The sequence below is a fragment of the Suricata suricatta genome, chromosome 8 (genome assembly GCF_006229205.1).
Source record: "Suricata suricatta isolate VVHF042 chromosome 8, meerkat_22Aug2017_6uvM2_HiC, whole genome shotgun sequence".
NCBI lineage: Eukaryota > Metazoa > Chordata > Mammalia > Carnivora > Herpestidae > Suricata > Suricata suricatta.
Genome location: NC_043707.1, coordinates 42,510,152 through 42,535,579, shown reverse-complemented (window position 1 = coordinate 42,535,579; position 25,428 = coordinate 42,510,152). Strand labels below are relative to the sequence as shown.

The 25,428-nt window shown below is 44.0% G+C and overlaps 1 protein-coding gene and 1 pseudogene across 2 annotated transcripts; one reads left to right on the top strand and one right to left on the bottom strand.

The window, feature by feature from the left end:
* Positions 1-614: 614 nt before the first annotated feature.
* On the bottom strand, positions 615-17,068 carry PRKAB2 (protein kinase AMP-activated non-catalytic subunit beta 2). 2 transcript variants are annotated; one of them, XM_029949305.1, is made up of 8 exons: positions 16,905-17,065; positions 16,458-16,638; positions 12,707-12,873; positions 11,775-11,868; positions 11,423-11,543; positions 8,062-8,195; positions 7,575-7,643; positions 615-5,146 (listed from the first exon to the last, which is right to left on the bottom strand). In XM_029949305.1, exons 2-8 carry the CDS (start codon positions 16,611-16,613, stop codon positions 5,069-5,071), a joined length of 819 nt encoding a protein of 272 aa, XP_029805165.1. In that variant the 5' UTR covers positions 16,614-16,638; positions 16,905-17,065; the 3' UTR covers positions 615-5,068. The 2 variants fall into 2 exon arrangements, with proteins under 2 accessions (XP_029805165.1, XP_029805166.1); XM_029949306.1 differs by lacking the exon at positions 7,575-7,643 and having other exon boundaries at positions 16,905-17,068.
* A 7,298-nt stretch (positions 17,069-24,366) lies between these two features.
* On the top strand, positions 24,367-25,422 carry LOC115299480 (annotated as a pseudogene).
* The last annotated feature ends 6 nt before the right edge of the window (positions 25,423-25,428 follow it).

The following is a 25,428-nucleotide window of genomic DNA, read 5'->3' as shown; positions in this document are numbered from 1 at the left end:
GTAGTAGATGGGGCACCAGTGTTTTTTTTTTTAATGTTTATTTTTGAGACAGAGAGAGACAGAGTGCAAACAGGGGAGGGGCAGAGAGAGAGGGAGACACAGAGTCTGAAACAAGCTCCAGGCTCTGAGCTGTCAGCACAGAGCCCAACACAGGGCTCAAACCCACGAACCGTGAGATCATGACTTGAGCCGAAGTCGGACGCTTAACCGACTGAGCTGCCCAGGCTCCCCGCTCCCCCCCGCCCTCAGTATTTTTAAAGAACCTGCTCAGGTGATGTGATTTGTACGGACAGCCGTGAAACCCCATGGTCCAGGGTCTCAGCAAATCCAACACAAGATTAATACCTAAGTATCCAGTTTCATTGAGAATTTCAGAATTCAGAATTACAGCTGAATTCCAGATTACTGAGTTTGCACTCCTCTAGTTAATGACAGTACAGCCTGGAATGAAGAGGAGAGGTGGAAGATGGATGGATGGATGACTTCTGTCCTACACCTATGACCTCTCTTTTTTCAAATGTGTTTGTGTGGCAGTTTGCATTCTTTAGGTTCTGAGACTACAGAGGCAGACAGATTTTGATAATATAATCAGTGACCAGAGAAGAACTCAAATATTATTGCTGCATAATACATTTTTTATTCAACAGTTTTATGGGGAAAATGTCACATTTCTATATATTACATCACGTAATTTTCGACATGTCAAAGTCCAATGACAAATTACATTTGGAGAAAAGCTTTCAAATCCTCTCAGTATGCCATTCCTTTGTGGAATACAGCTCTGTACCTCAGCACTACAGGTACAAAAAGCACCATTTAAAGGAGGACTCGCACATTTAATTCCAAGTTTTAGTCTCAGCCCCCCTTTCTGATAGAGCTGCACTCCTTCAAACTGCTTCAGCCACATAACCACCAGCATCCTCTAACTTACCAAAATTCAAGCAAGTCTCACGTATGGAACCCAGCGTGGAGATTAGGACTAATGGACATCAGTTGAGCTCTGGTGGTTCTAAAACCACAGGCTAGGTAAGGTGCGTGTTCTGCAGATGGGAACAGAGAAGATGATCAAATACGTAATACTTATGGTAGGTAGGTGTCCCTTGCCCAGTTCACCAGACTCCAGAATCCACAGCTGTTTGCTACCTCACAGCAACCTCACTGCAAAAGCGCCGTGCTATACCCAATTAATTCAACTCCAACCTAGGACGGAACTAATCAATTAAGTTTTCATGAAATTTAATCACTTCAGAGCATAACTGAGCAACCGAGAAAAGTAAATCAAGACAAAGCCCATATTTGAATCCTACAGGGATTCCATTGCTAAGAATTGGGTTTCCTAACAGATTCTTAAGGTTTCTCTCTTTCCCTCTTTTCCTCCCTCCCTTATAATTTAAAAAATAAATTTGGCCCTTTTCCTCCACAAGTTTGGGTTCACTGCAGAAATGGTAGGCCTTCAACCTTCCACTGCGATGGGCACCTAAGGAGAGACAGACGCCTCGATCGGGAGTTGTGAGGACGCTATCCCCACCCCTCCCAGGTGCTCTGTCCCAGGGGTCGCTGGAGCTAGCAGTCCCTGGTAGAAGACAGCAAGAACTTGGGGTCTAAGGATGAGTCAAAATAATGTGTGAACAAACTGTGTATCTGCTCATAGGGCTGTGCCCCAAATCACCAGAACATGAGGACTTAGAAATCTCTGAGATAGAATATTTTTCAAACACATACAACATAGACTATTGCATATCATTTTTGGTTGAGGTCAAAAATTTAAAAGCCCTATTTCCCCAATTTGAAGCAGGGGATTCTATCATTATTATGTCTCCTTATTTTACACTCAGATTAATAGAAGCCCAGCCTGGAGAAGGTAATACTTCTTTCCAAACTTCATTTTAGCAGCATACGTGCAGTACGGACACTTTGCAAAGGTTTTTTTATTCCCAGATCCATTAGGTCTACAAGAGACAAGAAACAATTGGAGGCTTGGATTTGTACCATCCCCTCAGAGTCTTCTCTTGGACTCTCCCCTTATAGGGTAAGCATTGTTTTTTTAAAAAGCCAACACTAGAGGCTTGGTGTGCCCAGAGCGGGTGTCACTTGCCGGTGAGCAAATCCCATTCCATTCTAAGCTTACTGCAAGCTAGGAACCATGGCCGTACCTGCAAGAGGACTAACATTTGTTTTAGGTAATGTCTGACCTGAGACTGGTAAAGTCAGCTTGAAGGTAAAGCAGAATATAGAAGAAAGGATAGAGATTAGAACAAGAGACAAATGACGCTGTACACAGCAGGTTCTATGCAGTGAGATCCAAGGACCGCAGTGTGTTAGGCCTCGTTTTATTAACAACAAAAAGGCTGTAATAGTTTTGAATTACTCAAGCCTTTAGTTTCCCAGTATCCTCCTCAGCTCACTCTTCCTTTTCCCCGCGACCCCCAAACCACGATGCAGTTCTTTAAGGGTTAGCCCTCCTAAAGAGTTTCTAGCTCTTCTGACTCTCTGAAACTCCTATAGGTTAAAATAAAAAGGCTAAAAATGTGGATTTTTTGCCTTTATTCATTTTCAAAATCTGCAAGCTCTCTTGTGCAGAAAATAAACTACCCCTTCGACCAACACACAAGAATGAGTGGGAGGTACTCTGGGCTACCTTCCTCCTTTCCTCTCTACCTTCTAGAACAGTTTCTTGGAGACACACTGTGTGCACAGGCTCCTCAAGGCCAGAGGTGTGTGAACAATGCAGGGAAGGGACAGGGCTGAAGGAGGCGTCGCCCAGATCCGCTGCCTGTCCTCCTCCACACCAGCTGGTGGGCTCTTGTGGCACATGTGGCCAAGAGATTACCTCAGGACTTGGGAAACTGACACTCTGCGCATTTCCAGGTCGGGAAGATCTGAAGGCCACCAGCACCAAAACCTAGCATCACTGGAGTCAGAAGCGGTTCACAGACGCCTCTGGCTTGAGAAACTGAAGGGATCTCTTTTCCTGCCCCACTCTACTGATACACCTGCGTAGAGTAAAAAGTTTAATACACGAACACACAGGCAATCACATTTCAATACTGTTGACAAAGAAAAGGACTGTAACAAAATTTAACCACCAAGATTTTGTATCCTCCGTGGCCTGCTTATTTAACGGGTATTGGAAAAAACAGTAGTATAACTGAAGACAGTGTAGACCCTGAGAGCTAGTAATTAATAGGATTTGGCCTGGATTTTTTAACAGAATTTGGCCTGGATTTTTTAAATGACACACCACTCAAAAAGTGGTTGGGACCCTAAAAGGTTTCTCACACCAGCCTTGTGTTGCAGAAGGTGGCCTTGAGTGGCTAACGCGGAATTTGCTCCCAGCGAGTAAACACCAGAGCACTTGGCAATCCGCACTCCCAGCAAAACCCCCGCCCCCACCATGCCCCGCTGCCACACTCCCAGGATCTAACAGGTGGTCTACATCAACCCAATGACAACTGTGTCATCAGCTTTGAATAAGAAAGACAGGAGGTAGCTAAACTGACCTATGGGTGCCCTTTCAACGTGCCCGGACACATCTTAACAGTGGAGGTGTCTCTCGAGCATCAAGTTTGGCCTCCTTCAGGGTTGAATGTTTAATCTGCATTTATCTGTAATGGAAGAGCCGCAGATATTTGGGGGAAAGTTTTATCTCTGAACAACCCCAAGAGTGGACTGAGTAGCTACTTTTCATTCCACAAATGGAAGTCACTGACCTCACTTCATCATCGAACACTTGAAAAAAAGAGAAAGACAAAGTGATCCCGTGAGCACTTGGAACAGGGAGCAGGGAAGCAATACTATTCGTGGTTAGAACACCAGCGCTACTTTCTTGCTTCTTGGTGTAATGGGTCTGGAAGCTGAAGGAACTTTCTAGGTGCACCCCGTGAACCTGAATCTATATCTAGAACAGTGTTTAGTGTAGTGGTGTGCACAGGGTTGGCCACATTAATGTAAGACTGTAGAAGGCTAGATTACTACTTTCTTGTCAAGAGAATCTTGGGAACCACTTATCAAGAGCCTAAAATTCTCCTATGTGGTCTCTTAAGAACAATGAAAAGGCATTTTTTTTTTAATTAAAGAAAATGTAGGCACATCAAAACTTCCCAAGGATGAAAGACATGAAAGCTTCCCCTCCCATCTTCAAAGCGGTCTGCTCCGTGAAAAGAAAATATGGAAGCAGGGCCAGGCTGGGCGGAAGCCCGATGGGAACGTGCCACGAGAGCCCACGCTGTGGCACTACACCGACACAAGACCGCAGACCTTCTGCATTCTGCTTGTCTTATAACACTGAGACTTATTTTCTTTAGTAGAAGTTAAAACAAGTGGGAATCCAGTGGCTGGGCCTGTGCTGGGCTCAAAAAGAAGATTTTTGACAGGTGTGGTCTCTGAGGTGGGTTGGGTCTTACATAGCCTTCGAAAGGGGTCACCTGCCAGTGAGTTTTGTGCTAGGGAAGGGTCAGGTATAGGATCGGAAAGAGGGTACCAAAGCAAGAATGAGAAATGAGAAGAAAAAGGGTTCCTGTGGGGCATCTGGTGTCATAAAGAGCAGATTGTGCCACACACTGTAGGAATACAGAGAACCCATGCAAGGAAAGCTGCCCCTGCCAAGGAGGCAGCTGTACGCGGGGCAGAAGTCTGGCACAAGCCCGTTCCTGCGAGAGCCCAGGTAGCGGCGACAGAATCTCTACCCAACAAGGACCCTGAGAGTTGGCTCTTCCTTCGTTTTAGGAAAAAAGCTTCCTGTAACGGTCCTTCCTGCAGCTCCCCTGCACAGGTCTCCGGGAGTCCCCACAGGCAGAGAGAACACACCTAGCTAGGAGGCTTCCGTTAACCTTCCTCTCATATATATGTATATGTATATATATAATTTTTTTTTCTGAAAATAAATTCCATGAACTCATAAAACTCTCATCTGCGATCAGATGCAAAAGCAGAGCACCTACTCGAAGGCTCTGAAACACACATATCAGCCTCAAAGCAAATCAGCCTTCCAGTCTCAGGGGAAGACTGGTCCGGTCCAGAAAGGCAAGGGAGATGCTTCTCTTGAATCCCGGAGGCGGAAGGGACCCCTTCAGATGGGCTTGTACAGCAGAGTAGTGACATACTTCTTCTTGTAGCGATGGGTTGCGCTAAGGACCATCACACTGTCCTGCAAGGGAAAGAAACATGCAGCTAATTCGTTAGTTTAGGCAACAGGCGGCTCTTCCCAGCCATCAGTCTGCCACAGCCACTCACTTTGAACAGAGATAGTTTGGTATTCTAGATATAGGTTGGTTTTTGGAGTCAATTCAACTTAAGTTCCAATCCTGACTCCTCCTGTAACTGTTTGTGGCCTTGAGTAATCTACCTGACGCTAAGCTTTTCCTCATTGTTACAAAGGATAACACCTACCATTAAGGTGGCGCTGATGATTATATGAGACCATCTAGCACAGCACCTGATACATAACAGGTGCTGAAGAAATATTAGCCTCCTACCTCACTCCTTTCCCTACCTCAAATTTGAATATTGGGCTTAATTAAAACTTGCTTGGGGGGGGAGCAGAATATCCTGACATTCATTTTTAGAAGGAAGTCTAAAATTCATTGAGAAGAAAGGGCAGTGATCCCCCTCCCTGCCTTTCCTAGCCCCAAAGCAGGTCTAATTTCCTTTTTATTTTTTTAAGAGAGAGAGACAGCATGAGCAGGGGAGGGTCAGAGAGAGAGGGAGACACAGAATTTGAAGACAGGCTCCAGGCTCTGAGCTAGCTGTCAGCACAGAGCTTGACACGGGGCTCGAACCCACAAACTACGAGATCATGACCTGAGCTGAAGTCGATGCTCAACCGACTGAGCCACCCAGGCATCCCAGGTCTAATTTCCATTTAATACCAGGGACGAACTGAAAAACTTCATTCTAATCAAGAGGAAACTCAGGAATCCCTCTCTGAACAAAGTAGCCCCCAAAATCTTCTTTGGAAAGATATTCAATCCAGTGGATCAACTCTAAACAGGCTAAACAATCTGATAGAACCAGGAATGAATGGGTCAAGGAGAAGCAGAATCACAGTAATCAAGACGCTGATCTGAGTTAGACTCAATAAAAAGGGTTAGAGGGTAAGAGGTACTCATCCCCAGGCTGTGTTACAGCCCGAGGGTGTTTACCACAGGAGGATGGCAGGCCTCTGAGCATCCGCGGATAGCCAGACAGCAGTTCCAGGAGGCAAAATCCAGACTAATCCCAAAGAACCCAGGCAAATTCAACTGAGAAACCGAGACATCTTCCTATTTCCCTGGATGCTCTATTATCTACAATGAATGCTTCTCTGATTAACAGTCGGTAACCAGAGTACGCTGATCACAGGCTAAATAGGACAGAGGTAGGCAGGTCAAAAAACTCAGCTCCAGGAAGGGTCTGGTAAAAGTGAGGAGCAGGTGAGAGAAAGACCTACTTGGAAAGACCTGGTGCAGTGACCACTAGAAAAGGACACGGAATGAGGACAGGAGGGCCTCAGCCCTCTCTCCGGTACTTACTGGCAATATGACCTTCTCTGAGCCTTAGTTTCTTTATCTATAAAACAGGGATTAAAATAATACTTACCTCACAAGGTTATTATAAAATTTAAATTCAATAATATATATTTGAAAAGTATTACATAATCTGTTAAAGATGCTGTATCGGTGATTTCTTTAGCCTGGCTGCACATCTAAGACATATTAGCTGCTTAAAAGTCCATTGCTGGGGCTCCATCCCAGACACACTGCAGAGTCTCTGGGGATGCGGGCTTCGAATCCGTATTTTTACAAACCTCCCCTGGTGACTCTGATGATGCTGAGGCTAGTTTGAGAACTACGGGGCTACAGGAAACTTTACTCCACAGAGACATGATGGGACTGAACGGGTATTTTCAACCCAGACTCCGAAGCAGCAGAGAAACTAAGGAGAACTCTAAGAGATGGAGGTGACTGAGCAAATCTGGTCACATTTCTCCTTTACCCATAGTGTCGAGGAGAGATGCGACGCGATCAGTGGGTGTATGTGACTGAAGCACCTGAAAGCAGCTCGCAGCCACCTTTCTTTTTTTAAATTTTATTATTATTATTATTATTATTTTGAGAGACAGAGACAGAGTGAGCGGGAAAGGGGCAGAGAGAGAAAGCCGGACACGTTACAACTGAGCCACCCAGGTGCTCCCGTATCCACCTTTAAAAAGCAAAAGCCTTAGTTATATTTGAGCGTTCTCCAAACTAGAAAGATAAATTTGCCTTGTCTGCAAATGAAATCCTAGTGCTATGAACTCTAACTTAATTAAGTTGGTGGTCCAAAGGTGAGAGCTATTCAAAAAGAAACCAGGAAGGAAAAAGGTTCATTCAATCACAGGGCCAATCAGCTAGCCAGGACATAGCATAGGGCCCAAGATTAAAACAAACACCCGGACAAACGCTCCCTCCCCACCTCCCCAGTTAAAAAAAGAAGGTTCTACAATCTGACCGGTACGGCCAGTGTGAGCTTCAGTGAGGTAGCAGGGCAAGTTGCCACTGGAGAACGAGTGTCCCCCTGCCCTCCCGTTCTGGGGAAGAGCCGGGCCCCCCACTCACCTTAATGGATAATGCATACAGATGGTTCAGCATAACATGGTTGGGCTCGGGGAGCAGGGCTGGGTCACACTAAGAAAGGAAAAAAATCACTAAATGGGATTAAATGTGCAGTTTTAAAACTAACAGTTTACTCTTCCTCAGAGCTCTCTGGAAACTGCTGAGGGGCGCCTGGGTGGCTCAGTGGGTTAAGCGTCTGACTTCGGCTCAGGTCATGATCCCCCAGTTGGGCTCTGTGCAGACAGCTCGGAGCCTGGAGCCTGTTTAGGATTCTGTGCCTTCCTCTCTCTGCCCCCTCTCTGCTCATGCTCTGTCTCTCTCTCAAAAAATAAACATTAAAAAAAAAAACTGTTGAGAAACTCTAAACTAGAATATATATTTCTTTTAAGTACTATAGTATATACCAATCATTTGTTCTCATTACAGAGCATTCGGAAAATGCTGGCCCAGAAACCCCCAGAGGCCCCAGCAAAGCTTTCAGGATACTCACAGATATATTAGTGTCCTTGTTAAGAATAACTTGAAGAAGGTGAGGAGGTAGGATGGGTGGGGATTTGAATCTCTCCTCGGATCGAAACACGTACATTTCTTGACCATAAGGCCCTGGGGGAGAGCTGGAAAGGTCTGGAAGATATTTACCCAAATATAAGAGAAAGTTGGAGAACTAGTAAAAGTGCAAGAAAAAAAAACCTGTCAATACATGGCAGCTAATATTAAATATGGCAGAAATCCTAGATTGTAAACTTACAACCTGCTGGCTCTCCAACTGGACGGCAAAGAAAGAGTCTGAGTCATCCTGAACCTGAACCATGAAATTCCTCAACACGGCAACATGACGTGGAGGAGAGGAGGGGACGAGGAGTAAGAGGTGTAGGTTCAGAGAAGAGCTAGTCTCTCTATCAGTGGTGTGACCTGAGACAAATCCCCCTATTACAGTCAGATTCTTCATTCATAAAATGAAAGTAATTTCTCTATCCCATTTCACAATGTTTTTATGGCAATCAAATGAGATAACAAATGTGATAATGCCTTGTGAACAAATGGGTCAGTCAATGTGATAAAAATTGATTTCTTTCTTTTTTTTTTTTTTTAATACCCAAGCAACAGACAACAAGGATATAAACCCTTAGGACTGCTGATGCTACAATGATTGCAACAGTAAGGACAAGATTACTAACAAGGAAGTAGGTGTTAGGGAAATGTAAGCCCAAACCAGCATTTGATACTACTTCACACTCATTAAGATGGCCATAATAAAAAAGACACAGTGATAATTGTTGGTGGGGCGCCTGGGCAGCTCCATCAGTTAAGCGTCCAACTTCAGCTCAGGTCATGATCTCATGGTTAGTGAGTTCAAGCCCTGCACTAGGCTCTGTGCTGGCAGCTCAGAGCCTGGAGGCTGCTTTGGATTTTGTGTGTGTATCTCTCTGTGCCCCTCTCCCGCTTGTGCTATGTGTGTGTGTCTCAAAAAAAATTAGTTTTTTAACTAATTGTTGGTGAGGATGCGGCGTACTGCCCCCATTTCTGGAGGGAATGTGAAATGGCGCAGCAGCTTTGGAGAACAATTGGGCAATTCCTCCACAAGTTAAATTTGGATTACACTCTTGGGAAATGAAAACATGTTCACACAAAGACTTGAGCACAAAAATAAATAAACTTAAAAAAAAAAAGGAGTCAAGTACTGATACACATGAAAACATGGGTGAACCCTGAAAACATACTAAGTGGAAGAAGCCAGACGTCAAAGACCACGTCTTGTGTGATCCCATTTGTATGAAAGGGTCAGAATAGGCAAATCCATACAGACACAAAGGAGACCAGGAAACTGGGTGAGAGAAGGAAGAGAGGAGGATCAAGGTGTGCCGGCCTCTTTCTGTATCATTATGGGTGGCTGTCTACAGCTCACTGGCTGCTTTGCCAGACCCACACAAGGCCAAGTGGAGAGTGGCGAGCAGTCTCATCATTTAATTCACTGTTATTAAACTCCCACTGATCACCGCCCCACCGGACAAGAAGGTCCAACTTTACGTTCTGAACTTATATAATAAAAACAACATTTTTATGATTTTCATAGACAATTATGATACCATTGATTGGTCTCCTAGAAGACACATAAGCCACCCTTGTGCCCTGATATTCTAATACACCCCACTTAAGGGAAAAGGCTGAAGGACCTGTCCATGAACTCAAAGCCAGTGAGTAGCAGGGGCAGGCTCTGAACTCACAAGGGAAAAGCGCACTCACTGGGAACACGCGCACGGTACTTCAGTCCACTACAGCCTTTACTGTAATGTAATAAAATGGTAACTGAGTGTGGTGAGCAAATCACTCTTCTGATGCTATAGCCAATGTGATGAAAGCCGTGGGAAAAGTAGTATTAGGAGAAACAAAAAGATACAGGTCTTTTCCTCTAACAAGGAATTTTTTTTTAACCAAAAACTTATAGAACTTCACTTAATACACACACAAAAGAAGTGTGGGGTTTTTGTAACCCTTCCCCCCTTGTCCGGAAGACTGCCATACTTGGAGGGCCCTATAAAACTATCACACTGGCAGGATTAAGTTAATGCATCTAAACAAGGCAAACCAGACACAACTAGCCTTGGCTGAGCGATACCACCAAAGCGTCAGTGAAAACTTGAAACATTATAAGAAATAGGTTTTTATTTTACTTGTTATTTAGTTTTTTGAGAGACAGCACATACAAGTCTGTAAGTGAGGGAAGGGCAAGGGGAATCCGAATCAGGCTCCATGCCCAGCGTGGGTCCTAGTAAGGGGCTCGATCTCATGACCATGAGATCATGACCTGGGCCAAAATCAAGTCAGATGCTTAACTTAACCATGCGCTTAGCCACCCATGGGCCTCTAGAAGTAGCTTTTTAAACTACAGGCTTATGAAAGAAAAGATAAAACAGAACACAGAGTACACTGCATGTAACAAAGGCCCACATTCTGCTCTGAGACTTGTGCTATAGGTGTGTGCATGTATGTGCAAGACAGAGAGAGAGAGAAAGAGAGATGGATGGGGGCTGGGGGGGGCGGTGAGAGCGAACGGGAGGGAGGGACGGAAGGAACTGAGTTACAATGTAAAACAAAATGTCTTGCTGTAGATCCTGGTTAAAAAGTTTGAAATGAGGGCCCTGGGGGGCTCAGTCAGTTAAGCCTCCAACTTTGCCTCAGGTCATGATCTCAGGGTTCATGGATTTCAGCCCCATGTTGAGCTCTGTCCTGACAGCTCAGAGCCTGGAGCCTGCTTTGTGTCTCCCTCTCTCTGCCCCTCCCCTGCTTTGTCTCTCTCTTTCTCTCTCTCAAAAAATAAATATTAACAAAAAAAAGTTTGAAATGAAATTCACTAGACTGAGGTTTTTCTAGTCTCAGAGGAGACCTAAATGTTTACAGGACAAACAGATATAGAAACAAAAATATTATATTAACAAATTTTACATACACACATACATAAAACATATATGATTCATATATATATTTTGTATGTGTATGTATACATACACATATAGGATTCAGAAGATTCCTGAAGAGAAAAGGAAAAAAACAAACAAGGGGCACTTGGGTGGCTAAGCCTGTTGTGTGTCTGACTCTTGCTTTTGGCTCAGGTCATGATCACACAGTTCATGGGATTGAGCCCCATGTCTGGCTCTGCACTGACCATGAAAAGCCTGCTTGGAATTCTCTCTTTCTCTCTCCCGCTCCCGGACTCATGCTTGCTCGCTCGCGCTCTCTCTCTCTCAAAATAAATAAACAGTAAAACAAACAAATAAACAAAAACTACCCTTGGGAAGGAACACATATTATAAGAAAAACACATCAAGAAAGAGCAAATACCACAAACTTACCTCGACAAGACGTCTCTGAGCTTTCCATTGAATCAAGCTTTAAAGCATCAAACACCTCAAAGTCAGATTTCTTGACATGGATCAGATTGTTAATCGTGCCAAGCTGACTGGTCACCACAGGCTGAAAGAATGAATGGAAAAAACTCATAAACCTGTGTCAAACTCATCTCTTGCATCTAACCCTCCCACTTTAGACACGATCCTGCTCACCACGTCCATCTTTAATCGGTAGAGACACCTGTCAGTGTGGGAGCCCATCAGTCCTAACAGAGATGACGGTTGACCCCAAAGGGAGTAATAGCCAAAAGGACACAGTTAAGTTCATGGTTACCCTTGGAAATCAAGGTCATACCTCCGACGGATCGTGAACCCACTGTCCATCCACAAAAAACTTGTACTGGTGCTCTCCCTCAGGGAGGTCTAAGATGGCAACAAAGTCATTATGGCTACAGAAGAAAACAGAAAGTTAAGCAGGCCCGGTTCCTATTAGCAGACGGAATTTAATGTAAAAGCCATGAGACATTCACAACATCATATCAATGATATTCCACATTCCTAAACAACTGTCCCCCCAGAATAAAAAATCATTTATAAACCCATTCTCCTTTTCTGTATCACCCTGAAGACATATTTGCCAGCCCCTCCTAATAACTTTAGTTCTTAACAATCTGGAAAAGAATAATAGAGATGTTAATCCCCCAAAATGGTTCATCTGAGCACAACAGATTTGCTTCAGCAGGCACAGATCCCGCACAAGTGTAAAGAAGATGGCAGGATACAGAACACAGGATACAGAAGTGCCTCAGGTACCCTTTCCACACTGTGGTGAGCAGTTTCTGAAAAAGGATCTACATGTAAAGAGCCATTCTGATCATCAAATAATTCATTATTTCTCTGCAAGCCACAGCTCACATTACTGACTCGAACGTCATGCTGTGATCTGTGTTGGTGCAGAAGTCAGAATGAGCGGACTCAGCCAGTGACAGAGGACTTCCCACAGGCATAAACAGGACTTATGTTAACACAGTCCTGAGGAATGTGCCCAACAAGCCATTAAGTTCCTCTGAGGCAATGATATTCTAACTGGTAAAACATCTCTGACTCACGATGAGGCTTAAAAAAAAAAAAAGTCACAAATGTAGTCATTGGTCACAGACAATGTTCTAGAGAGAGTCCCTAGCAGGTAGAGGAGCAGTCCCGCCAGGTCCCTCTCCTGAGACAGGAAATCAGGTTTCTACTCCTGGGCCCTACAGCCCAGCTACAAACCAGGACACCTGTCTTCACCTCTTAATCAGTGGGATCTTGGTGCTCCAATTGTTGAAGGACCCAGAGATGAAGACCTCCTTGCCGCCTTCAGACCAGCGGATAACAGTGGGCCGCGCCTGCTGCGTAGGCTTTACGGAGTCCTCCAAATCTTGTTGCCATGATACAAACTCTTTGTCCCCAGGGAGCTGTAAGAAAGATTAGGTCATCCCTGAATTGTGACCCAGGAATTCTTAAAAGGTCACTTTCCCCTCACTAGGGTACAGAGGGGGTGCTAGGTTCCTGCTAAGATCAGTAAGTCTTGAAATTGGCAACTAAATCAGATTTTGAACAAACTAGAGAAAAAGACCTCATCTAGGACCAAAATGGTCAAATGGCTTATGCTCAAGGATTGCCCAAATCACAGCCTAATGTTCGAGTCTGCATTCATCACCCACCCTTTCGGGGAGATCCTTAGGATCTCCCTTTTAAAAAAAAGAAAAGGGGGGAAGCTTACTCTGTTACCAGATTAACTCACAGGCAGGCAATTATGACATGCTTCTGAGTGCCTCTTAAGAGAAAAAAGATGAAAAAAAAATATGCTTCTATAAAAAGGAATAAAGTTAGCCATGTATTTTCCACATGTAAATGTCAACAGTTTTCAATGATTAGTGATATGGAAGTTAGTGATACTGAAATTCATAAATAATTCATAAGCTTCATTTTAGCTAATAAGTTATAAAAAGTACACTAAAAATATAAAAAATCATTATCATTGGTTTCTTAAATTCTGGGAAGTGTTATGAGATCTTACTTGTTCACTTCTGCCAAGTTTGTACTAATTATTTTGGGAATAGGGATGAAAATTCTGGACCCTCAAGGAGTATCAGATCAAAACCCCAGCTTCCTTTAACAAAAGTGGTTCCAATGACATCTGTAGGATTCTAAAAACAATTGGCTCCTCACTTCGTTTCCTGTCATCACCATCTTTCCGAACAAGCGTTGGCAGACTATGGCCAGGGAGCCAGATGCTTTTATAAATAAGCTTATATTAGAAAAGAGCCACACACATCCATTTACATTATTATCTACAGCTGCTTTCACACTCTAGTCGCAGTATTGAGTGGTTATGACAGAGCTTATACGGCCCACAAAGTCTAAAATATTTACTGTCTGGTCCTTTCCAGAAAATGTTTGCTGACCCCCACTTGAGACTGGCTTAAATGACTTTGGTAAATAGGGCTATATTGTATTGAGTCAAAACATTAGTAAATAAAATAATGTGGGTCCAAAAAAAGGATTAACTTACTCATGTGGGCTTTACTTTCAAAATGGCTAAGGTAGTCTAACTTCCATATTGCCTCTCGATATTCCTCAAAACTATACACTATGAGACACCAGTAACAGCATAAACTGATGTAAGCAGAGAAACAGAATTGAAGGAACTTTCATAGCACATAAGCGACTTAAGTGAAAACCTTGATCTCCATGTTCTTCAAGCAAAGCACTCTTGCCTCACTGGCTGTCTTAAAATCACAGAAATTTTTACACATGCCTAAGAGTAACTCTCAGATGCTGATTTAAATATAGGGCCTAGGAATCTATGTTTAAGAAGGTTCATAGATAATAATAATACTGTGATAAAGTTAAAGGAAAAAACCCTCATCTTTAGAGATACATCCTAAAATATTTACATATAAAATAATATTTGCGAGGATGTCTGGAATTCGCTTCAAAATAATTGTGGGGGGAAAGAGTGGATTGGGGTAGAGATGATATAAATTTATTCACAGTCTGATCATTATTTAAACTGGGTGATGGGTATATAGGAGTTCATTACACTGTTCTCCCTACTTTGAACATGGAAAATGTTTCCAATTTTCCAAAGAGTGTTTAAACAATTCTCAAGTGATTCAAATGTGCGAATGGGATTGAGAACCACTGAACTAGTCCACTGAAGAAGACTGGCATTGGAAGGAAGGCAGGCCCCACTGGCACTGCTCCTATGAGTTACTTTCATGATTTAGTATTTTCAGTTTAGAATTTGAAAGCTACAAACTATTAATATGTGTAGCTTTGGAAGAAAGCCCTCCCACATATGACATGGCACTTTGGAGGCAGGCCTGAGTGCAGCTGACTGGCAGAAAGACCATTTACTTCAGGTTAAACAGTCAACAAAATCATCAGGAAAAGAGGCGGAACAATGAGAATTATAGTTTGAAAAGGTTTAAGTAAAACATTGAAGGAAGAAGTAAAGAGATGAGCTTGAGAACTACAAAATTCTAGACGTAGAAGAGACCTGAGTAATTATCTGAACCGATCTTCTTATTCACAAATGGCAAGACTGTGGTAAGGGAAAAAATGACCTCAAATGGGTTCCATTTCAGATGCAGGAACCTGGTTTTTATTCAGGACAGTCTGACAAACACACTCACTATAGTTAAATCCTGAGTCATTGATGTAGGAAAAGGGTAAAATTAGGAGGTGGACCACCTTGAAAAAGCTTTCAAGAAGTAAATTCAAGTGACTGGGTAGACAGCTCATAGGTTGAAGAAGTCCTGAAGTGGGAGAAAGGAGAAAGGAATGGAGAAGAAACACCAAGACGTGACCCTTTTAATCACCCTGACTTCTTTTTCTGTAGTTATGTTCTCAACTGGGATTCAAGAAAACAAACAGAAACAAAATTTCATGTGGCACTAATGGGGCAAATCATTCTTTACTCTGTGGTACAAACTCCAGTTTGGTGAAAGGCTTGTAGTGATTATAAAAAACAAAAACAAACATCAAACACACCCCAATCTCCTCAATCCCTCCATTTTTCTACCTCTGTCTGGAGGAATTACTGTATTTCATTCTGACAGCTCTAAGTGTGACTAGGAACATTCGGTTGGGAATCACATCACTGTCAGTTCCATCTGTCTCTATCAGTGACCATGCGTTGCCACTTTTCTGAAAGTCCTTGGATTTGAGATCAAGGTCTCGGGACAGCTGTTGGTTGTTTTCAGCGATGGTAACATTATGAACTAACTGGGAAGTCGGGAAATCCTGGAATCGTTTGCTCACCCACTTGAGCAGCTGGGTGTGAAGGAAACAGCACCTTAGCCACCCCAACTATAAAGTATGAGATGAACATTGAGTAGTCAACCAAAGGAGGTCCTTTATTGATCCCCAAGATTAGGAGAATGTATCAAATGAGCAAGTGGTTCATGGCTCACAGCCCTGCCAGGGGGAAGAGGATCAGAAACGCTGAGTTCTTAACACCAATACTACGCTGTATGTTACTTAACTTGAAATTAAATAAATAAATTAAAAAAAAAAAGCTGAGTTCTTAGAAAGGCAAAATGAAACTGTTCCATAAAAGCTGTCGGGGAAAAATAAATTCACGTACCCACCTCAGGGCAAATTTGAGAAACTGCTGCCTAGGGCCAGCAACTCAGGAACCTACCCTCTCAAGTTTTCCACCAGGGCTTACAACCTATAAATGCATCAATACTTTAGAAGAGGGCATCTGCCTGTTAGGAAAACCAGGGATTGGGGGTGGGGGGTGGGGTGTCTATAGTGCCCACCGTAATCGTGGCCATCAGATTAGTCGAAAATAAAAAACTCCGCCTCTATTCTATTTTGAGGCAGCACCGCAGGAGTAGTTACTATCCAACATCTCCGTGCCCGAAAAATCCCTTTAATTCAGAAAACCGTAAGCTAGGTCAGTGTGCTAAGAAACAACCGAGGGAGGAGGAGCGCTGACAGCCGGCCCGCTGCAGCAGCTCCCGCTGGGGGCGTGGGGAACGCTCACCTTGGAGTCTGGCAGGCTGAAGACGCTGGGATCGTCGGTGCTCCCCACCATGATTTTATGCTCCTTGCCCGGCGCATGGCCGCCGGCGCCCTCGGCGCGTGCAGCCTTGGCGCCGTGGCGCTCCCCAGCCACCCGGTCGCTTGTGGTGTTTCCCATGGCTGCGGCTCGAGTCGGGGGCCACCTGCCGTGGAGAACAACACGGGACTAGGAACACCCCGGCGGCCGCGTCAGGGGCGCCCCTGGCTCCGCCCCTGCGCCTGGGGACCCGGGCAAGGGAATCCCCGCCCCAGGGAAGCCGAGCCCGGGGACCCCTCCTTTCTCAGCCTCCAGGGGTGCTGGGAACACTCTCCCCAAAACCCTCTGGATGCCCGCTGCTCAGGAAACCCACTTTCGGGAACTCCCCGCATCCCCGCGCGCACTGCCCAGGCGCGCCCCCACCCCAATCACCTCCTGCGAGGCTCTCCCTCCTCCCCCTGCCACCAGTGCGATGGTTGTTCCGCGGATAAGGCCGCCAATAAAGTTATTGAAATTGAAGCCGCGCCCCGGGCTAGTGATCCTGGTTTCCTCCTAAAATGGCTACAAGGCCAGGGGCGCGAGGCCCACCCCGCGCGCGTTCCCTGCGGCCGCGCTGCGACGGCGCCCGGAGCTCGCCGGCCTCTCTAGCCGCCAGCGCCTCGATGGTGAGCAGACTCCTGCGCCAGGCGGGGGCGCCAGCTCCGCAGTTAGCGTCGCGCCAGGGCTGGAGGTCCGCGCCGCAGCCATGGACCAGGCTCGGGTGCAGAACCCGGAGAAGCGGCGCCGCTTTCTTCCCGGCCGCCTCACAGGGCTTCAGGTTCGCCAAAACGTTTTCGGGGCAGGGTTTTTAGGCTAAGCAGCCCTAGAGGTGGGTTCCGATGGGGGATTAAAACCCAGACATCCTGCTGGAGTCCGAAGGAAGTAGTGGCAAGTGCTTGAGGTTCAAACGAACTGATGCGGGGAGCAGTCAGCCTCGAGTGGGGCCGCAGGGCATAAGGGGTGATGAGGAGATAAACCTTGCCAAATTAATGAAGCGTTAGTCTGAAGAGGAGGCGGAAGCTATTCTAAACTGAGAGACAGCATATGCAATAAGCAACCCCAGAAGAAATAAAATTTGAGAAAGAGAGCAACAGTGAAAACATCAGAAGGAACACGGAAGGCAGAAAAGGACCAAGACGGTCCTCGGATTGGGACAGATGTAGGTTTTTACGGGTAATTAATGGAACTTCTATGGTATTTACTAAGTCTTAACTTTGTATACTTATGCGCATATGTAATTTCCTATGAGAAACCGAGAAACCCTTATTGCCCAGTATGTGTTAACGCAGCCCAGCAGTATTGGCATCACCTGGGGGCTTGTTACAGGTGTAACTGCAGAGTCAGAATCTGCCAAGACGCTCAGGGGGACGCGTATACATAGGAGAGTATAAGAAGCACTGCTTTGACCGCTCGCAGAGAGCACATGGATTTGATTCCGCTTCATATTCTGCGTGCGCATTGTACAGGATATGCTTTTAATACACACTTACTCAATGAGGGATAAGTGAATGCTGTTTACTACAGTTCTAGCAAGATGATACCACTTAAACAGCCAGTGATGGGGAACCCCGAGTTGTACAAAGCCACTCTTTATTTTCTTTTTTAAATTTTTATGTTTATTTATTTTGAGACACACACACACACACACACACACACACACACACACACACACCCCCCCCCCCCCCCCCCCCCGAGTGGGAGAGGGGCAGAGAGAGGGAGACAGAATCCTAAGCGATTCCAGGCTCTGAGTTGTCAGCACGGAGCAGGACTGGGGCTGGAATTCACAAACTGCAAGATCATGACCTGAGCTCAAGTCAGATGCTTAACAGACTGAGCCTCCCAGGTGTCCCTAAGGCCACCCTTCTGAATGAGCAGCTCTGTTTGTTGAAAAGTTTATTTTAAATTGAAAACCCATCCACTTAAGTTAAGCAAATCCACTTCTCTTCCTTTTGTCTTTCCTCTGCCCCTAATAAACTCAAGTTATTCTCTGGCTTTTAACCAAAGCCAGTTTACAGAAAAAAGGTATGTTTTTACTGCAAACTTCTGTTTATCCCTCCAAAATCTCGACTGCCTGGTTATCTCCTCTTTGGTCCCTACCCTTTCCCTCCCTGCCAGTTTGTTTTATTCTTTCAAAGGGACTCTGAAACAAGGCCCTTTAAAGAGTAATACTTTAAACCTTAATTTGTGCAGTATTCAGCTGTCTAACTCCAGGGTGGTGTCTCTATGCCAAATAATATGTCCCTGGTGTGTATTATTTCCAGCAGTCAAATCAGTACAGGAGAAGGAAACCAAGTATTATATTGGCCAAGGGAAAACTTACTAAGAAAAGAAAGAAACTTGTAGAACTAAATAGAAGTGATTTTTGGGTTATCTCCTTTGGGGGATTAGCCATGACACTGTTCTGTTCTAATAGCATTTATAAACCAGGCAATAGTTAATATTAAGTCAGTGCTGCTTATTGCATAGTTAGACACAGGATAAAAGTAGTTGACACTCGGGGCGCCCGGGTGGCTCAGTCGGTTAAGCATCCGGCTTCGCTCAGGTCATGATCTCACAGTTTGTGGGTTTGAGCCCCGCGTCGGGCTCTGTGCTGACAGCTAGCACAGAGCCTGGAGCCTGCTTCGGATTCTGTGTCTCCCTCTCTCTCTGACCCTCCCCTGCTCATGCTGTCTCTCTCTGTCTCTCAAAAATAAATAAAAAACATTAAAAAAAAAAGTAGTTGACACTATAGGAAGGATTCACTGCTTCTTTCTAGTCCCAAGTTTGTTTTCTTAGACTCATGACTAACTAGGTAAAGAAACAAGATTTCTTAACCAATGTAATATAATTTCTCCATTTAGTTTTCTTGGTGGTGTCCCTATGCTCTCTCTTTCCTTACAGAGGGAAGGAAAAGGAGATAATAGGTAAAGTAATTGATGGGGGTTTGCTTGATGTTACTGGATGTCAGATGTCATTGCCACTGATCTCTGTAGATTAGCCATTCTGCCTGACAAACAGAGGAAAATAACAGCCTGGGAGACCTCCTAGGGCAGTAAGCTTTTATGTACTGTGCTAAAGGTTTTTCCTCGGGGAGGTGAGGACTTGGGAATGGGAGAAGAGTGTATTGATATTATAGAACTCGATGGCAGGTGAGATTGAGCATCTGGGGGTTTCCACTCCCACCTCCCCTCCCATTTGTGGTCAGGGATGAGTAGGACATCTCATCTCGATGATTTCCATTTCAAAACACAGGCTGATATTTTTAATACAGTTAAACATTCACTTAACATGTAGTGTAGTAATCCCACTCCTAAGAATTTATCCAAGTGAAATAAAGATAAGTTCACACAAATGTTGTACAAATGTATGTGGCTTTATTCTGGTTTATCACCAAATGGAAACAACACAAATGTCCTTCACCTGGTGAATCAGTATACAAAATGTGGCATAACTGTGAATGGAAAACTACTCAGCAATAAAAAGGATTAAACTCTTGATGCACCCATGGATGAATTGCAAATGCATTAGGGGTGTGGAAAAAGCCAGACTCCATTTACATGACATTCTGGACAAAGCAGAGAATCAGAAACAGAACCCTACCTTCTAGGAGTTGAAGATGGGAGGAGGGGTTGAGTACAAAGGAGCACAGGGGAAGATTAGGGGGTGTGGAACAGTCCGGAATTCTGATTGTAGTGGTTATATGCACCTCCCAAAGCACTGTACCAAACACTGAAAAGAGTGAGTTATGGTATGAAAATTGTACCTCAATAAAAACTAAAAAAGTTTTTTAATGTTTGTTTTTGAGAGAGAGAGCACACTGGGAAGGGGCAGAGGAAGGGGGATAGAATCAGAAGCAGGCTCCCTGCTGACCCAGCCCGAGGCAGGGCTCGAACTCAAAAACCTTAAGGTCATGACCTGAGCTGAAATGAGACACTTCACTAAGTCACGCAGGTGCCCCCCCAAAACAAAAATTTAATACTATTTTAAAAATCAGCTTTAGCAAGAGGAAAGATAAAATTTACACAGTCATTGTGGAAACCAATTATTTTTAAAAGCGAATACCACTAATTTTATTTTTAAAAATTTCCAACTTTATTGAGGTATAATTGATAAAATTATATATATTTAAAGCTTACATCGTAATGACTTGATATATATAAGCACTGTGGAACGATTATCACAATCAAGTTAATTAACACACCTATTGATCCACAGTTACCTTAGTGTGTATGTGGTGACAATGCTTAAGATTTACAATTTTAGCAAATTTCCTAGTACAGTTATTAACTGCAGTCACCACGCTGTGCATTAGATCTTCTTACTCATAACTGAAAGTTTGTGCCCGTAAAGCAACATCTCACCCTCTTTTCCACCAATTAGTCCCTGGCAACTACTAGTCTACCCCTGTTTCACTGAGTTTGACTTTTCTGTTCTTTTTTTTTTATTATTCTATGTAGAAGTGAGATTGTATGGTATTTGTCTTTCTCAGTTTGACTTATTTCCTCTCTCTGACATTTCAATTAGCATAATGCCCTTGAGGTCTATCCATGATGTTGTAAATGCCAAGATTTTCTTCTTTCTCAGGGCTGACTAATTTTCCATTTTATGTAATGTAAGGACACAAGTCTAAACCAAACAGACTCCATGACAGGCTTTAAGTTTCCCCTCTGATCTAGAAGGCCTAGGTTTCAGTTCCCCGAAACTATCAGGCAGTTAGTTACACATTGCCCAAGGCAGGAGAGACCACCCTGGTAACACCCAATCAGGAAAGGCCAGCTAACACCCTTAACCTTCCTAAGGACAGGCCTGTAGATGGAAACCATAGATGGTTATCTGTTGTTTAATACTAGATTGACCAGTTACTCACCCCACATGGGGGTCCTGGGTCCACTCTGTAATTGGTTGATTTCAAAGAAACACTAAATATTGTGATTGGGTCCTGCCAAAAGTAACGAACGCTCTAAACAAAATGGATGGTTAAAGTTGCTGCCAATGCTGTGATGCGATAATGATAATGATTGGACCCCTGTACCTGGGTCACAGTCTCCTGTAACTCCCCCTCCCCAAACCTCATAAAAACCCTGCTCAGCCCTTGTTCGGGGCTCTCAGCACGGATCCACTGCGCTGGTGAGGTCGGAGAGCCCGAGCTCAAGTCCGGCGAGTTTAAGCCCGTAATAGTAAATGCCCTTTGCTTTTGCATGCGTGACTCGGTCTCCCTGGTGGTCTCTGGTTTTGGGGGATGATATTGCGATCTGGGCATAACAGTAACACATCTTTTTTATCCCTTCATCTGTAGACAGACACAGGTTGCTTCTGTATCTTGGCATCTTGGCAATTGTAAATAATGTTGCAACAAATATGGGAGTGCAGGTACCTCTTTGAGATCCTGGTTTCATTTCCTTTGGATATATATACCCAGAAGTGGGATTGCTGGATCATAGTGATGAGGGAGCCGAAGGCAATCAGAGGGAAAAGCTCAAGCTAACACCCCGAAACAGCACCCACCACCCCCATGGTAGGATGTGACATTCCTCAGGCACTCCTGCCTGCCCAAGAACAGCGGAAAGGAAAGAAAACAAATGATTGACAGAGATCACAGTAAGACAGCACATGCATCTCCATAGGTTTACAAATATCTTAGTAAATTACTAGAGAAAGGCAATTTTTTCAGTAGCTTAATCTCTAGAAACCTCTAGACTCACTTTCCTGGAGCCCTAACATCACCCTTCCCTCCACAGAGATGTAGGGAACCAAGGCAAAAAAGGAAGTAGCAGGTAAAATTAAATTTTCTTGTAACCTGCAGCCCATTGACAAATACTTGAGGCAGGCAGAGTATAACTTTTCTCTAGGGACTTCCTACTGTCTAATGTTAATTGTTTTGGTAGAAGGAAAAACAACCTTAGCTTGACAATAGCCAGGCCTCCAGTATCTTAAGAGTCCTCTTTAGCATATGAAAGTCCTTTTAGAGGCCTCCCTTTTGCCTTTCCCTCCCCCAACTCCACAGTATATAATCAGTCACTACTCATAACACCTGCCGACAGGTCCTGAACCCATGCTTTAATAAAACCACCTTTTTGCACCAAAGACATTTCAAGATTTCTTTCTTGGCCGTTGATCCGGGCCATTGGTTCCAGACCCCACCACCTCTCCAAAACTCCATTAATATGGTATTTCTATTTTTAATTTTTTGAGGAACCTCCATACTGTTTTCCATAGTGGCTGTACCAACTTACATTCCCACCAACAGAGTATAAGGGTTCCTTTTCTCCACATCCTTGCCAACACCTCTCTTTTTGATAATAGCCGTTCAGATAGGTATGAGGTAGTATCTCCCTGAACTTTTGATTTGCATATCCTTGATGATTAGTGATGTTGAGTAGCTTTTCATGTGTCTGTTGGCCATTTGTATATCTTTTCTGGAGAAATGTCTATTCAGGTCTGTTACTGTTATTTCTAACAAGAAGTATTTGGTCTTTATCCCACTTCTGGCATAGAGCTCCTAAAACCCTTGGAATTTCCTAAGAACACACTAAAGGTGTCTCTTGTTATGTTAATAAAGTGACTTTTAGATGAAGGATTCCATCTACTTGGTTAGAGGGCTGGAACTTTTAGTCCCACCCCAGTGGCCTCCAGCGAGTGGAGAGGGTCTGGAGGTTGACCTCAGTTGCCAGTGGCCAATGATGTAGTCAGTCAGGCCTATGAAACGAAGCCTTCATAAAAACCAAAAGGAAAGGGTCTGTAGAGCTCTCAGGTTGGTGAATGTGATTCAGGGCGAGTGGGGAGCTAGGAAAGAGAATGGAAGTTTCGTATCCTTTTACCATACCATGCTCTGTGCATCTCTTCCATCTGGCTGTCCCCGAGTTACATCTTTTTATAGCAAATCAAGAATCTACTGAATAAATGGGTTTTCTGAGTTCCGTGAGCCACTCCAGCAAATTAATGGAACTCACAAAGGAGGTCTAGGAACCTCCAGTCTACATAACCTGCTGGTCAGAAGCCCAGGTGACACCTTGGACTTGTGATTGGTGCCTGAAGTGTTTTGTTTTTGTTTTTGTTTTGAGGGGGAGGGGGACACTGTTGTAGGACTGAGCCCTTAACCTGTGGGATCAGATACCATCTCCAGGTAGATAGTGTCAGAATTGAGTTGAATTGTAAAACACACAGCTAGTGTCCTTGTGGGAAATCAAATTGCTATGTTCTGATTAAGGAGATTATAGGGAACGTATTACACTGCTTTCTGGCCATGATGAACCAGCTAACCATATCTAGTTAATGCATATTTAGGGGTTTGGTCCTGCCTGTGCTGTAATGCCCCCATAGGTTTGATAAGGGCGTTGATAGCCCTGGAGTCATGTAACAATCTCCATTTACCTGAATTTTTTAGGAATTGTAAAATGGGTGTGTTATATGAAGGGTTTCCAATTGTTGTAAAACCAGATTTTTAGCTTGTTTTAGTCTCCCCTTTCAGGGGTCATTCTTCAATCCAAATAGACGTGGAAGATTTCCGTACCAGTGGAAGGGGAGGAATTTTAACTGTGACTCCTATTAAAAAAGACTGAATGACTACTTTTCATTGTTTAAGTAAGTCCCTTCCCCATAAAGACATAGGGACAGGTAGAATAAAGGGTTGAATGTAACCTGTTTGTCCTCTGGCCAGATGCATGTGAGGGGCCTTTTGCTCTGTCACGGAATATTACTCCAGTAACAGCCAGGAGGAAGGTCTTTTTTCCCATTGTTGAGGAAATTCGTGGGCAGCTGTGACAGAGACATCAGCTCCAGTATCAGTTAACCCTGTAAATTGCTTGCGTTTACAGTAATAGTTTAAAAAGTCTTGTCAGATTGAATGTTCTGAGTCCAGTAGAATTCCTTGCATCCTGTGCTGCCAAATCCTTTTTTTCCCCTTCCTTGTGCTAAAGCTCCTGGAGGCCATGTCCCATCAGACCGGCATCCAAGCAAGTGAAGATGTTAAAGATATCTTTGCAAGAGGAAGAAATGGAAAATACAGGCTTCTAAAAATATCTATTGAAAATGAGAAACTTGTGATCGGCTCATGTAGTCAGCCTTCAGATTCCTGGGATAAGGATTATGATACCTTTGTTTTACCCCGATTGGAGGACAAACAACCGTGCTATATACTATTCAGGTTAGATTCTCAGAATGCCCAGGGATATGAATGGATATTCATTGCTTGGTCTCCAGATCATTCTCACGTTCGGCAAAAAATGCTGTACGCAGCAACAAGAGCAACTCTGAAAAACGAGTTTGGAGGCGGCCAAACCTCATTAGAGATGAGGTGTTCGGGACAGTAAAGGAAGATGTATCATTACATGGATATAAAAAATACTTACTCTCACAATCATCTCCCGCCCCATTGACTGCAGCTGAGGAAGAATTACGACAAATTAAAATTAATGAGGTACAAACTGACATGGGTGTGGACACTAAGCATCAAACACTACAAGGAGTAGCATTTCCGATTTCTCAAGAAGCTTTCCAGGCTTTGGAAAAATTAAGTAACAGACAGCTCAACTATGTGCAATTGGAAATAGATATAAAAAATGAAATTATAATTTTGGCCAGTACAACAAATACAGAGCTAAAAGATTTGCCAAAGAGGATTCCCAAGGATTCAGCACGTTACCATTTCTTTCTGTATAAACCTTCCCATGAAGGAGACTATTTGGAGTCCATAGGTTTTATCTACTCAATGCCTGGATACACATGCAGTATAAGAGAACGGATGCTGTATTCTAGCTGCAAGAGCCCTCTGCTAGAAATTGTAGAAAGACAGTTACAAATGGATGTCATTAGAAAGATCGAGATAGACAATGGGGATGAGTCGACAGCAGACTTCCTTTATGAAGAAGTACACCCAAAGCAGCACGCACATAAGCAAAGTTTTGCAAAACCCAAAGGTCCTGCAGGAAAGAGAGGAATT

Coding starts and splice junctions, on each gene's coding strand:
- PRKAB2 (XM_029949305.1), bottom strand. CDS start 16,613: ATGGGAAACACCACAAGCGACCGGGTGGCTGGGGAGCGCCACGGCGCC. Junction 11,869..12,706: donor AAGATCCCACTGATTAAGAG/GTGAAGACAGGT, acceptor TTTCTTCTGTAG/CCATAATGACTTTGTTGCCA. Junction 7,644..8,061: donor ACAAGGACACTAATATATCT/GTGAGTATCCTG, acceptor TTCCTTTCTTAG/TGTGACCCAGCCCTGCTCCC.